At 49.9% G+C, this 13,542-nt stretch overlaps 1 protein-coding gene across 1 annotated transcript in view; it reads left to right on the top strand.

Annotated features, from left to right (window-relative positions):
• LOC138521969 (uncharacterized) overlaps window positions 1-13,122 on the top strand; it is a 174,930-nt gene extending 161,808 nt beyond the window's left edge. Inside the window, exons 3-7 of the mRNA XM_069635162.1 lie at window positions 191-493; window positions 2,367-2,490; window positions 5,206-5,249; window positions 11,355-11,452; window positions 11,800-13,122. Of these exons, the coding sequence (XP_069491263.1) occupies window positions 191-493; window positions 2,367-2,490; window positions 5,206-5,249; window positions 11,355-11,452; window positions 11,800-11,907 (677 nt within the window). The 3' untranslated portion in view covers window positions 11,908-13,122. The remainder of the gene's footprint in view (window positions 1-190; window positions 494-2,366; window positions 2,491-5,205; window positions 5,250-11,354; window positions 11,453-11,799) is intronic.
• The last annotated feature ends 420 nt before the right edge of the window (window positions 13,123-13,542 follow it).

Below are 13,542 nucleotides of genomic sequence, written 5' to 3'. Positions count from 1 at the left end.
CCATTTCTCTTCCTTCCTGCCTTCCTTCCCTCCATTGCTCCCTCTCTTCCTTCCTTCCTTCTTCTTCTTCTCACACATCCCTATGTTCTGCTTCCTCACGTTCCCCTCCTTCCCACTTCTCACCCTTTCGCCCCCCTCCTCCTCTTCTTTCCCTCTTCTGTGTTCTGCCTCGTCCTTCCTTCCTCTACAGGCTGCTTTAACAACATCGCCATCACCCTGACTGAGGAGCAGTTACTCTTCTGCAAAGTCTGCAAGATGGCCGACGCATTCGACGAGCTCTCGGCCATTGTTTGGACCGTGAATGGCGAAGCCCCGCGGAAGGAGGCCCTACGAGGGAAGTTGGGTGCTCGGGTCGCTCCGGACCTGAGCCGAGACGTCGATTGGGGGAAGTGGATGTGCACCTCCAGAGGGAACCCCGCCTGGCACGCAGAGTACTGCATCGAACCCGCCGACGTTGACTACAGCCCCGCTGCAGACATGGAGGCTGAGAACGGTAAGCCATGCCACACACCAACTGATGGACTATTATGCATGTCTGTCATGCCTGCCTACATTTGAAAATCAAAATTCCTGAGATGTATGCCCCGCCCACAGTCACACAAAACTCTGCCCATTTTCACATGGCCCCGCCCACATGTCAAAAAGGTAAACTCTTTTGTAATGTGATGTGATGTCAGAAATGTGCAGTTTAAGTTGAAATATGCACATTTCATTAAATTGTCTTTTCACAACCACCCAAATTGCATAGGACAAAAGACATTCACCTTCCATAAAATCAACACGTTAAAATGGGAACATGTAAACTCTGAGAAACAATACAAAGGTTGTCCCTGAATTTTGCAATACCGAAATTGGACATTTCACCTTAGTTGTTTTTCATCAGGTAATGTAATGCAGTGGTGAGCTGTCCAGCCTGCAAACCTGATGGCTGTGGTTCATTGGCGCTGAGTCCACCCTAACCTGGGCAAAAAGAACGAAAGCAAAAGAAACGCGCGCTCGCATTGAAAGTCGGCAAAAAAAGAAGCACGTTAATTTGGTTCACCTGCATTCTTTTTGCCAATGTGCTGGAAGCGTTACAGTCATTGCTGCAGAGGCAAAAGCACACTGAGGCAGGCAGTCCACAGCGGCTCAGTCCTGCAAGCATAACAAAAAAAACAAAAAAAAGCAATCAGTGAAAGCTGTCCCCCACCAAAATTCCTGAGATTCCAGGATCTTTCCCGCAGACCCGGAGAAATGGCTAAAATTCCTCAGTCTCCGGGAAAAATCCAGAGGTTAGGCAGTATGATGTCTATGGGCCTCATTACACGGTAGGTGGTGGACCAAGGTCCTAATAGCACCTTGGTCCATGCCGGTAAAATACCGGCACCGCCTTGGTGGAAAGGGGAATTACCGCCCTATTCCAAGGTTGGCGGGGCGGTAATTCCCCCTTCCACCATTGCCCTTCCCCAGTCCGATTTTTGCCCCATAGGGCATAATGGGAATGGGGAAGGTGCTAATTACGGTACCGCAAATTTGCGGTGCCGTAATTAGCACCAAGGTCCCTTAGCGGGTTGGTTTTTAACGCCTGCTAAAAGCAGGCGTTAAAGTACCAACCCGCTAAGGGACCTTGTAGTAAGGCGGTAAGAGTTAACGGTCACCGGTACCATTACCGGTGACCGTTAAGCCTTACCGCCTAGCGTGTAATGAGGCCCTATGCAACTCATCCTCGGCACTTTACAGGTTAATATCACTATTTTCTGTCTCCAATGGGATTTCTACTAAAGGGTCCCTGTAAAGGCCACTCCCCTTCACTCAACGTTGGCCTTTGTCTCTGTGGAAAAGATCTTGCCAATGGGTGACAGGAAAGGGCTTGGCCTATCTGTAGCCTTTCATAGAGGGTGCCACTTGGTTGCCTTGTGAGACAGAGGCCAAGGGGGAGTTAGGATGAAGGGACTGGGGCAGCAGCAAGCTTCTCAAGCTTCTCAAGCAACCCTCAGGCCTCGGTGCCTTCCAGTCTCAGGGGCAAATGCAAGCCTGTGGCTCGAGCAAGGGGCAGAGAATATGTCACCTGGAGAAAGGAGGCTCATTGAGAACTCATGAGCATTGTCTTCTGAATGGCCAGTGCATGGCAAGGGTGCTTGGTCCAGGGCTATATTCAGACCTAGTTCAGGTGCGACTCACTACACTCCAGCCATGCAGAGAAACCCGCAGGCTCGGTCTGTCTCTGCTCATTGTGGAGGAAGGAAAGATCAAGAGACGTGGGTCACTTGAAAAACAGGACAATTACCCATCGGGAAGCCTCCCTCCAAACCATCAGCCACTCTGATCAAGGGGCGCTCTGCTTCCTTTCACACGCTCCCTAAAGTTCCCTGGTTTTATTTGTGCAGATGCTGAGCAGGAGACCACGTGGAAGCCGCTCTTCCGAGCGTTGGTGGCAGCTGGCTCTATGCTCGTCCTTATCCTAGCGGCCATCTTGTTTGCCTGTTGCTTGGGGTGGACGTCGAGCGACAGGTGAGGAACAGCGACTGGGGCTGAAGTTGGGGGGACAAATCTGCATAGCCAATGTATTTCCTGTAAATCAAAGTTACATAAGATGTTGTTCTCAAACACCTAAAATAACCCTCACTAAAACCAGTCCTATCTCTCTATACCCTGTAATATTCACCAACTCTCTCGCTCCTCTTTCTCCATCTCATGGAAACCTAAAACCTCCTGTGCCAGCCCCTTCCCTGAGGGCACCCCTCACGGATCGGTCCTCTGCCCACTCAACTTCACCCTTTATGCCTCCTCTCTGGGTAACTCATTTCATCTCTTGGCTTCCACTGCCACCTCTTGGTCAACAACACCAAGATCTTCTCCTCCTCTCCTTCTCCCACCCAGGACTTCCACGAGCAACAAACAAAAAGGCCCTCCTACACTGCCGAGTGCTTAACTCCTCCAAGACAGAAGAATCTTTCTCCTGGTCGCCAAGACCAACCCCGCTCTGTTCTCCCCTGCCTCATTCCCTCCAGAACGTCTCACTCCAACACGCAAGACCAGCACCCTCAGTGCCCTCCATGACATCAAACCCGAACTCAATCGCTTCATCAATGCTACTACCGCTGCCGCCAAGAATAGCCTTCTAAATATTAAGGAAGTTGTCTGCATCTCACTCACTACTTAGCCAAAGCCTTAGGGCCCAATTGACGGAAATGTGCACAGACATCTTGCAAGGCCTGTGCACCAAGAAGGACACTGCGTGAGCCTGCACGCAGAATAGAAAATGCACGCCCCGCGTATTCATGGAATTGCTTGTGGAAAGTAACCATATTCGCAAGTCGTGGCCAGGAGGCCCCAACACACCCACACGCAAAGCATAAACTGCCAGATCAGCTACCTTTGCGCGTGGGAGCACAGTCAGTTTGTGGGGTCCCCTGCAAGCATACTTGCATCTCTGGGACCCTGCACAGGGTCCCCCGTAACCAGAGGCATTGCTATGGGTGGTTTAGGGGGCTATAACACTGGGTCTTTTGGTTGTAGCCCCGGATAGAAGCTCAAGGCTTACAACCAAAAATGCTAGCTAGCCCCCAGTCCCGACAGTCCCAAAATTAGCATAGCCCTGGATCATTTCCAGATCTAGCAACACCCCTGTCCGTAACTGTTCCTGGCACCCCGACAATCTGTGTATGAAAAATCCTAACTCGGTCTAAACTCCGAAAATTTGCATACGAACCACCATAAACCATTCCTGCACACCGCTACATTGCTTACGTGCATCCCTAAGTTACCTTGGAACTCCGGTTGAGTACACGCACCCCGAAATCCGACATGCAACCCCACCTCTGCGCTGCAAATCCTACGTGCAAGTGTATTTACGCCTGCCTTCGTGTGACGGATTATCTGGAGGACTTGCGTGGCCATTTCCTGGCCGAGAGGTTGCGCAATCGAATCCATGAATACATCTCTTGCCGCACAATAGTGGACACGCGAGGGACTTCCTGCAGGCTGTCCCTCGGAATGCCCCCTTTTTCACAAGCACTTCCCCATTTTCGGTGGTCTTCCCCCTTCGCAGCCCGCTGCGCAAGACACACCCACGCTCTGCTTGGAGACTCGCGCAAGGCCCTCGACGGCTCACAAAGACATCCTGAGCCAGAGCAAACTCCACATAAGTCCAGGAAAAGTACAGCGCATTCGATTCCATGAATTGTAAAAGTACCATATTTTCCACGCAGATAATTTCATGAATCGGGCCCTACGTCTACAAGACACACCCCTATATTACTATTATATATTAGCCCCGAGGGTAACTCAACCATAACGGTATTGCTTTGGGGAAAATAGAGCGCTGTGCACCATGGGTTTGATACCAGGTCGTGTCAACTCAGCCCTTCACAGCCTGTGATAAACTGAGTCTCACATACCAAGGGCACAACATTTTTATTTCTGTTGATAGTGACGCTATATAACTTACCAAACAGATGTCACAAGTTATTGCCAAGTCACACATTTTTATACGCATGTTGTTGGGTGTTGAATACAGTTACGGGGGACCCCGAGCAGGGTAGCCCAGTCACAGGCCTGCTTAAGGGGGACCCCACGCACTGTTTGAAGGGTGTGTGTATTCACACCCGGGGGAGCGCGCAAAGGTAGCTGTTCTGGATGTTTATGCTTTGCGTGTGAGCGTGTCAGGGATGTTCCGGGCACCACTTGCGAATATGGTTACTTTGCTCTGTAGATTCCATGAATACAGCAGCGCATTTTTCTTTCAGGGCGCAGGCTCACGCAGTGTCTTTCTCGGCGCGCTGATCCCAGGAGGCAGGGAATAGTTCATTCTCCACGATGCAAAGTGGGCCCCAACTCCCTCCCCCCTAAATTGTAAATTTACAAGCCGATTAGTTGAATACATGTTATGCTTTGTTCACTCTAAAAAGCCAGAATTTCTGGGTTAACTTCCTTCCACTGCAGATCCTAATGTTTTCGAATTATAATTGGTTCTTTATAACATGCTTAATACCGAAGAGGTTTCTAAGCGTGGACCCAGAATTCTAAACTGTGTTGCTCTGTGTCGTCGTGCTTCCAAGACGAGCGCGTTGCCACTGAACTATACTACCCGTGTATCTCTCCTCAACCTTTCCAAACTAGAACAGCACTACCTCTCTGATCAGAGGAGGGCGTTCTCCTCCACGGCACAGGTGGAGCTTCTCCCCTGCCTTATTCTGACCACCTCTTGGAAATCTTTCCTTTCAGAGAGAAGGAGAAAACCTCAGAGGAAGGGCTGGAGAATACGGCAGGTGAGAATTGGCACAAGCCCGGGCAAGGATGTTGAGCTTTACCCCGAACCCCCATCCCCCACTACCCTCAAGAGGACAGAGGGTCCCGTTCTGCTCCAGGTGAGTCAACAACAGTGACCGAAAGTGGAGAAAGGTATGTGCTCGGAAGAGATCTGGCTACAAAGGGTGAAAGGGTGAGGACCTCCCTCTGTGGGGATAGCAAGGGAATAGAGGGGAGAGAGGGAGAGGGGTATAAGGAATGCGAGAAAGTTAGAAAGATAGAGAGAGGGAGACAGAAAAAGAGAGGCGGGAGAAAGAGCGAGAGGCAGATTCAGAGAGAGAGAGAGAGAGAGAGAGACCTAGAGAGAGAGATAGAGAGAGAGATAGAGAGGGATGTGTGCACAGATTACACCTTCTGTAGTGATTTAATACGCGTACAGGCTGGAATTGATTGGACACATTTCTGAATCTGCTTTAAAAGATGTACCGAGCACCGGGTATAGGCTCATTGCTTCCACAATTGGCGTTAGAGGCTCCAATCCATATCTCAAGTGAAGCACTAGACCACATCTCAACTTAGCCATGATTTCACGTGTTAACCTAGCCACGAGACCACATCTCAACTTAGCCATGATTTCACGTGTTATCCTAGCCACGAGACCACATCTCAACTTAGCCATGATTTCACGTGTTACCCTAGCCACGAGACCACATCTCAACTTAGCCATGATTTCACGTGTTAACCTAGCCACGAGGCAACATCTCTACTTAGCCATGGTTTCACATCTGAACTTAGCCACGAGACCACATCTCAACTTAGCCATGATTTCACGTGTTAACCTAGCCACGAGACCACATCTCAACTTAGCCATGATTTCACGTGTTAACCTAGCCACGAGACCACATCTCAACTTAGCCATGATTTCACATGTTAACCTAGCCACGAGACAACATCTCTACTTAGCCATGGTTTCACATCTGAACTTAGCCACGAGACCACATCTCAATTTAGCCATGATTTCACATATTAACTTAGCCATGAGACATCTCACTGTAGCCATGATTTCACATGGTAAATTAGCCATGAGACCACATCTCTACTTAGCCATGGTTTCACGTGTTAACCTAGCCACGAGACCACATCTCAACTTAGCCATGATTTCACGTGTTATCCTAGCCACGAGACCACATCTCAACTTAGCCATGATTTCACGTGTTACCCTAGCCACGAGACCACATCTCAACTTAGCCATGATTTCACGTGTTAACCTAGCCACGAGACCACATCTCAACTTAGCCATGATTGCACGTGTTAACCTAGCCACGAGACCACATCTCAATTTAGCCATGATTTCACGTGTTAACCTAGCCACGAGGCAACATCTCTACTTAGCCATGGTTTCACATCTGAACTTAGCCACGAGACCACATCTCAATTTAGCCATGATTTCACGTGTTAACCTAGCCACGAGACCACATCTCAACTTAGCCATGATTTCACGTGTTAACCTAGCCACGAGACCACATCTCAACTTAGCCATGATTTCACATGTTAACCTAGCCACGAGACAACATCTCTACTTAGCCATGGTTTCACATCTGAACTTAGCCACGAGACCACATCTCAATTTAGCCATGATTTCACATATTAACTTAGCCATGAGACATCTCACTGTAGCCATGATTTCACATGGTAAATTAGCCATGAGACCACATCTCTACTTAGCCATGGTTTCACGTGTTAACCTAGCCACGAGACCACATCTCAACTTAGCCATGATTTCACGTGTTAACCTAGCCACAAGACCACATCTCAACTTAGCCATGATTTCACGTGTTAACCTAGCCACGAGACCACATCTCAACTTAGCCATGATTTCACGTGTTAACCTAGCCACGAGACCACATCTCAACTTAGCCATGATTTCACGTGTTAACCTAGCCACGAGACAACATCTCTACTTAGCCATGGTTTCACATCTGAACTTAGCCATGAGACATCTCACTGTAGCCATGATTTCACATGGTAAATTAGCCACGAGACAACATCTCTACTTAGCCATGGTTTCACGTGTTAACCTAGCCACGAGACCACATCTCAACTTAGCCATGATTTCACGTGTTAACCTAGCCACAAGACCACATCTCAACTTAGCCATGATTTCACGTGTTAACCTAGCCACGAGACCACATCTCAACTTAGCCATGATTTCACGTGTTAACCTAGCCACGAGACCACATCTCAACTTAGCCATGATTTCACGTGTTAACCTAGCCACGAGACAACATCTCTACTTAGCCATGGTTTCACATCTGAACTTAGCCACGAGACCACATCTCAACTTAGCCATGATTTCACGTGTTAACCTAGCCACGAGACCACATCTCAATTTAGCCATGATTTCACGTGCTAACCTAGCCACGAGACAACATCTCTACTTAGCCATGGTTGCACATCTGAACTTAGCCACGAGACCACATCTCAATTTAGCCATGATTTCACATATTAACCTAGCCATGAGACATCTCACTGTAGCCATGATTTCACATGGTAAATTAGCCATGAGACCACATCTCAGCATCGCCCCTCGATCACATCTCAATGAATCCACTATATGGCAATTGAATTATCCAGAAACACATTTCATTTTAGCCTCTAGACCATATATCAATGTATCCAGTCAGACCACATTCCAATTTAGCCACTAGACCACTTCCCAACTAAGCCACTAGACCACATCCCAACGTAGCCACTAAAATGCATATATCAACCTATCCAGTTGGACCACCTTCGAACTTAGCCATTGGACCACATCTCAATGCATCCAGTAGAGTATAAGCCAATTAGCCACTAGACCACATCTGAACTTAGCCACTAGAGACCATATAACAACTTATCTAGTTAGATCACATTCCAACCTAGCCACAAGACCACATCCCAATTTAGCCACTAGACACCAAATGTCAACGTATCCAGTTAAACAACATTCCAAGTTGTACACTAGACGACGTCCCAACTTACTCACCAGAACACTTGCCAGCGTAGCCACTAGATTGCATCCCTACTCAGCGAAGAGAACACATTTCAACTTAATCACTAGATCACCTCTCCGTGAATCCACTAGATGACAAGCCAACTTAGCCACCAGGTCGCCTCTCCATGAATCCACTAGATGCACTAGATGACAAGCCAACTTAGCCTCCAGGCCACCTCTCCGTGAATCCACTAGATGACAAGCCAGCTTAGCCTCCAGGTCACCTCTCCGTGAATCCACTAGATGACAAGCCAGCTTAGCCACCAGGTCACCTCTCCGTGAATCCACTAGATGACAAGCCAGTTCAGCCACCAGATCCCCTCTCCGTGAATCCACTAGATGACAAGCCAACTTAGCCACCAGGTCCCCTCTCCGTGAATCCACTAGATGACAAGCCAACTTAGCCACCAGGTCCCCTCTCCGTGAATCCACTAGATGACAAGCCAGCTTAGCCACCAGGTCACCTCTCTGTGAATCCACTAGAAGACAAGCCAGCTTGGCCAACAGGTCACCTCTCTGTGAATCCACTAGATGACAAGCCAGCTTGGCCTCCAGGTCACCTCTCCGTGAATCCACTAGATGACAAGCCAGCTTGGCCACCAGGTCACCTCTCCGTGAATCCACTAGATGACAATCCAGCTTAGCCTCCAGGTCACCTCTCCGTGAATCCACGAGATGACAAGCCAGCTTAGCCATTAGCCGCCAGGAATCCACTAGATGACAAGCCAGCTTGGCCGCCAGGTCCCCTCTCCGTGAATCCACTAGATGACAAGCCAGCTTGGCCGCCAGGTCCCCTCTCTGTGAATCCACTAGATGACAAGCCAGCTTGGCCGCCAGGTCACCTCTCCGTGAATCCACTAGATGACAAGCCAGCTTGGCCGCCAGGTCACCTCTCCGTGAATCCACTAGATGACAAGCCAACTTGGCCGCCAGGTCACCTCTCCGTGAATCCACTAGATGACAAGCCAACTTGGCCGCCAGGTCACCTCTCCATGAATCCACTAGATGACAAGCCAACTTGGCCGCCAGGTCACCTCTCCATGAATCCACTAGATGACAAGCCAACTTGGCCGCCAGGTCACCCCTCCATGAATCCACTAGATGACAAGCCAACTTAGCCACCAGGTCACCCCTCCATGAATCCACTAGATGACAAGCCAACTTAGCCACCAGGTCACCCCTCCATGAATCCACTAGATGACAAGCCAACTGAGCCACCAGGTCACCCCTCCATGAATCCACTAGATGACAAGCCAACTTAGCCACCAGGTCACCCCTCCATGAATCCACTAGATGACATTAGATGACAAGCCAACTTAGCCAGCAGGTCACCTCTCCATGAATCCACTAGATGAAAAGCCAACTGAGCCACCAGATCACCTCTCCATGAATCCACTAGATGACAAGCCAACTTAGCCACCAGGTCACCCCTCCATGAATCCACTAGATGACAAGCCAACTTAGCCACCAGGTCACCTCTCCATGAATCCACTAGATGTCAAGCCAACTTAGCCACCAGGTCACCCCTCCATGAATCCACTAGATGACAAGCCAACTTAGCCACCAGGTCACCCCTCCATGAATCCACTAGATGACACTAGATGACAAGCCAACTTAGCCAGCAGGTCACCTCTCCATGAATCCACTAGATGAAAAGCCAACTGAGCCACCAGATCACCTCTCCATGAATCCACTAGATGACAAGCCAGCTTGACCGCCAGATCACCTCTCCATGAATCCACTAGATGACAAGCCAAACTAGCCACCAGGTCACCTCTCCATGAATCCACTAGATGACAAGCCAACTTAGCCACCAGATCACCCCTCCATGAATCCACTAGATGACAAGCCAACTGAGCCACCAGGTCACCCCTCCATGAATCCACTAGATGACAAGCCAACTGAGCCACCAGGTCACCCCTCCATGAATCCACTAGATGACAAGCCAAATTAGCCACCGGGTCACCCCTCCATGAATCCACTAGATGACAAACCAACTTAGCCACCAGGTCACCCCTCCATGAATCCACTAGATGACACTAGATGACAAGCCAACTTAGCCAGCAGGTCACCTCTCCATGAATCCACTAGATGAAAAGCCAACTGAGCCACCAGATCACCTCTCCATGAATCCACTAGATGACAAGCCAGCTTAGCCACCAGGTCACCCCTCCATGAATCCACTAGATGACAAGCCAACTTAGCCACCAGGTCACCTCTCCATGAATCCACTAGATGTCAAGCCAACTTAGCCACCAGGTCACCCCTCCATGAATCCACTAGATGACAAGCCAACTTAGCCACCAGGTCACCCCTCCATGAATCCACTAGATGACACTAGATGACAAGCCAACTTAGCCAGCAGGTCACCTCTCCATGAATCCACTAGATGAAAAGCCAACTGAGCCACCAGATCACCTCTCCATGAATCCACTAGATGACAAGCCAGCTTGGCCGCCAGATCACCTCTCCATGAATCCACTAGATGACAAGCCAACTTAGCCACCAGGTCACCTCTCCATGAATCCACTAGATGACAAGCCAACTGAGCCACCAGATCACCTCTCCATGAATCCACTAGATGACAAGCCAGCTTGGCCGCCAGATCACCTCTCCATGAATCCACTAGATGACAAGCCAATTTAGCCACCAGGTGACCCCTCCATGAATCCACTAGATGACACTAGATGACAAGCCAACTTAGCCACCTGGTCACCTCTCCATGAATCCACTAGATGTCAAGCCAATTTAGCCACCAGGTCACCCCTCCATGAATCCACTAGATGACAAGCCAACTTAGCCACCAGGTCACCCCTCCATGAATCCACTAGATGACAAGCCAACTTAGCCACCAGGTCACCCCTCCATGAATCCAGTAGATGACAAGCCAACTTAGCCACCAGATAACCTCTCGATTCAGTCGTCAGAACATACGTCAACTTGGAACTAGGCTGTGCATGCACACCCGCACTCATCCCCACATGCGAACGGTGCACAGGAGGCACACTGGGTATTGCCAGTCCTGTTCCTTGTCTCTTCTAGTGCCACAGTGTTAGAGTTCACCGCCTTGCCTCTTAATGTCTCTTTCCAGGCGCTTCGTCCTCTGAGGTCATGTTACCTGCCCTCAAAGAACACCTTCCAAGACAAAGGAGCCAACCACCACCAGAGACACGCAGCGCTCCCAAGAAGGTTAGTCCTGAGCCATGCCATTGCCACACTAAGGCAATTCTAGACTGTTGCCCGGGCAGTGGGGGGCAACCTGGAATTAAAAACATCAAATCTGACCCAGATGTAAACGAGGGCGGGCTGCAATAAAGAGCTACTGTAAGAGCCTAAGGCGGCCATTATTGCCCCACCCGCCTCAGATGAAACACTCAATACCAGAGGCCACTCTCTCAACGTGGACCAGGATTTGAACCCATGTTGCTCTGCGTTGCCTTCTTTCCAAGACTAGCACGTTGCCCCTGAACTATCCCTCCGGCCTGAGAGTTTTATTCGTTGCTTGTGTAACCAATGATCTTTCTGTATTCTTTCAGAACTCTGATGACCTGCTCTATGTCCAGCTGGACCATTTCCCCACCAAGCCGGACGCACAGCGACCGCCCCCTGGGGATCGGGTCACCATTTATGCTACGATCGTTTAAGGCAATTGGACCATCGTGCACTGCGACTGGAGATGGGGGAGCGATGCTGTTTGACTACCTGAGTTTCTCCTTCAATGACTGTCCTGCCCTGTGGTCTCCAGCTCGCCTTTCCCTTTTACGTGGTCGGTGCGTCCCCGCTCATAAAATAATTCCAAGTGCAAAAGAAAACAGGGCATGGTCTGCCCTCTCGTGGTGAGGAGTGATAACTGCGGCTGAAGAGGACATTGCAGCTCTTTCTGCGGTGGACATTTTGGAAAAGCTGTGTCTTGATGTGCCCTCTAGTGGTCAAAAATGATATCTGCGGTTAAAGGGGATATTGCAGCTTTTTGTTCTGGGGCCATTTTGGAGAAGGGCTGTCTTGCTCTGCCCCCTGATGGTGAGAGATGAGACCGACAGTGCTGTGGAAGCCAGGAAGCTGTGCAGCACCTCTTTTTGAATGATATAACGTTTCCTTTTTTGTTTAGCTGAAAAACATTGCTTAGCGCACACTAACCTTCAAATCCAGTATGTTTTGGAATTCTTTCTAGTTTGTGCGGATGTGGCAAAACACCTCAAGTCTTGGTACACCTCTGTCCTACTGTCCTCCATCGCATGACCCTGGCCCACATGTGGGGCCTGCGATAGCCTGTTCACAAACCCATCGAAGAACAAGCCTTTACTTCTCACCACTGCAGATGTGTGTATAACCACGGGTGGGCGGGGGGCACCTCTGGGAACAATCCACAGTCTTTCTTTCTTTTTATACCCAGGGCACAGGCAAGACCATTTGCCTTGGAATGCCTGAGTTTCGGAGTCTTTTCTCCTCGTCACCACCACACAAGGGCCATGCCTATGCAGATGGAGTGTGGTCGGCCGGGTCGTACCTCATTCTTTCCTTCTCACCTCTGCATGAAGGGGGTGGGGTGTTTGGAGGAAGAGTCCACCTGCTGTCACACTATTAAGCCAGAGCCTTTCTTTACAGGAGGGGCGAGGAGACCCAGGTGGAGGCAGGGGCAGCCTGTGCAACCAGCTTCAAAGCAAACGCCACTGCTAAGAGTCCACCAAAACCAGGGGCCATTTTATTTCATCTCTGCCTGTTACCCAGACACACTCTCCAGAGCCACCGGTGGTCTCAGACATCTTAACGCCAACCTGAACTCACGGCATCGCGAGGAGTAGTCACATTTTCATATTCCTTGTCAGTTTTCCATAGTAAAAATTATGAATGTGTGTGCATGTGTAAGCGTCAGTTTGTTTTTGCTTGTACTTTAGGAGTGCACTCCCCCTGAAGCCCCTTGAGCGGGCCGTCACAGCGATAGAGGCTCCCACCAGCAGACTGGCACAAGCCCGAGATGGGAACACAGTGTAATGCCCACGTTTTCCAGCCACCTGAGGCCCTTCCCCGGGTGCCTCCATCTTGAATATGGGGTAACACCAGGGAGGGTCTCCCTGTTGCTTCCACAAGCCTCCACCCTTCGGCCAGCCCTCCAAGAAATCCTGCAACCTTCCCCTACCCATCCCTCCCTCTCACTTACCTGCTGGATTGGAGCTTTGTGCTCGGGTCCTGGTGCTCATTTCTGCCTGCGGCGACCACCTCAATAGAAATAGAAAGGGAGTTAGGGGGTCATCAGGAGTTGACCGGAGCCGTAAAAATTG

This window comes from Ambystoma mexicanum, chromosome 13 (assembly GCF_040938575.1).
Source record: "Ambystoma mexicanum isolate Mex_15411 chromosome 13, UKY_AmexF1_1, whole genome shotgun sequence".
Taxonomy (NCBI): Eukaryota; Metazoa; Chordata; class Amphibia; order Caudata; family Ambystomatidae; genus Ambystoma; species Ambystoma mexicanum.
Note: the sequence above shows the minus strand (reverse complement) of the source record. Positions and strands in the feature narration are given on the sequence as shown.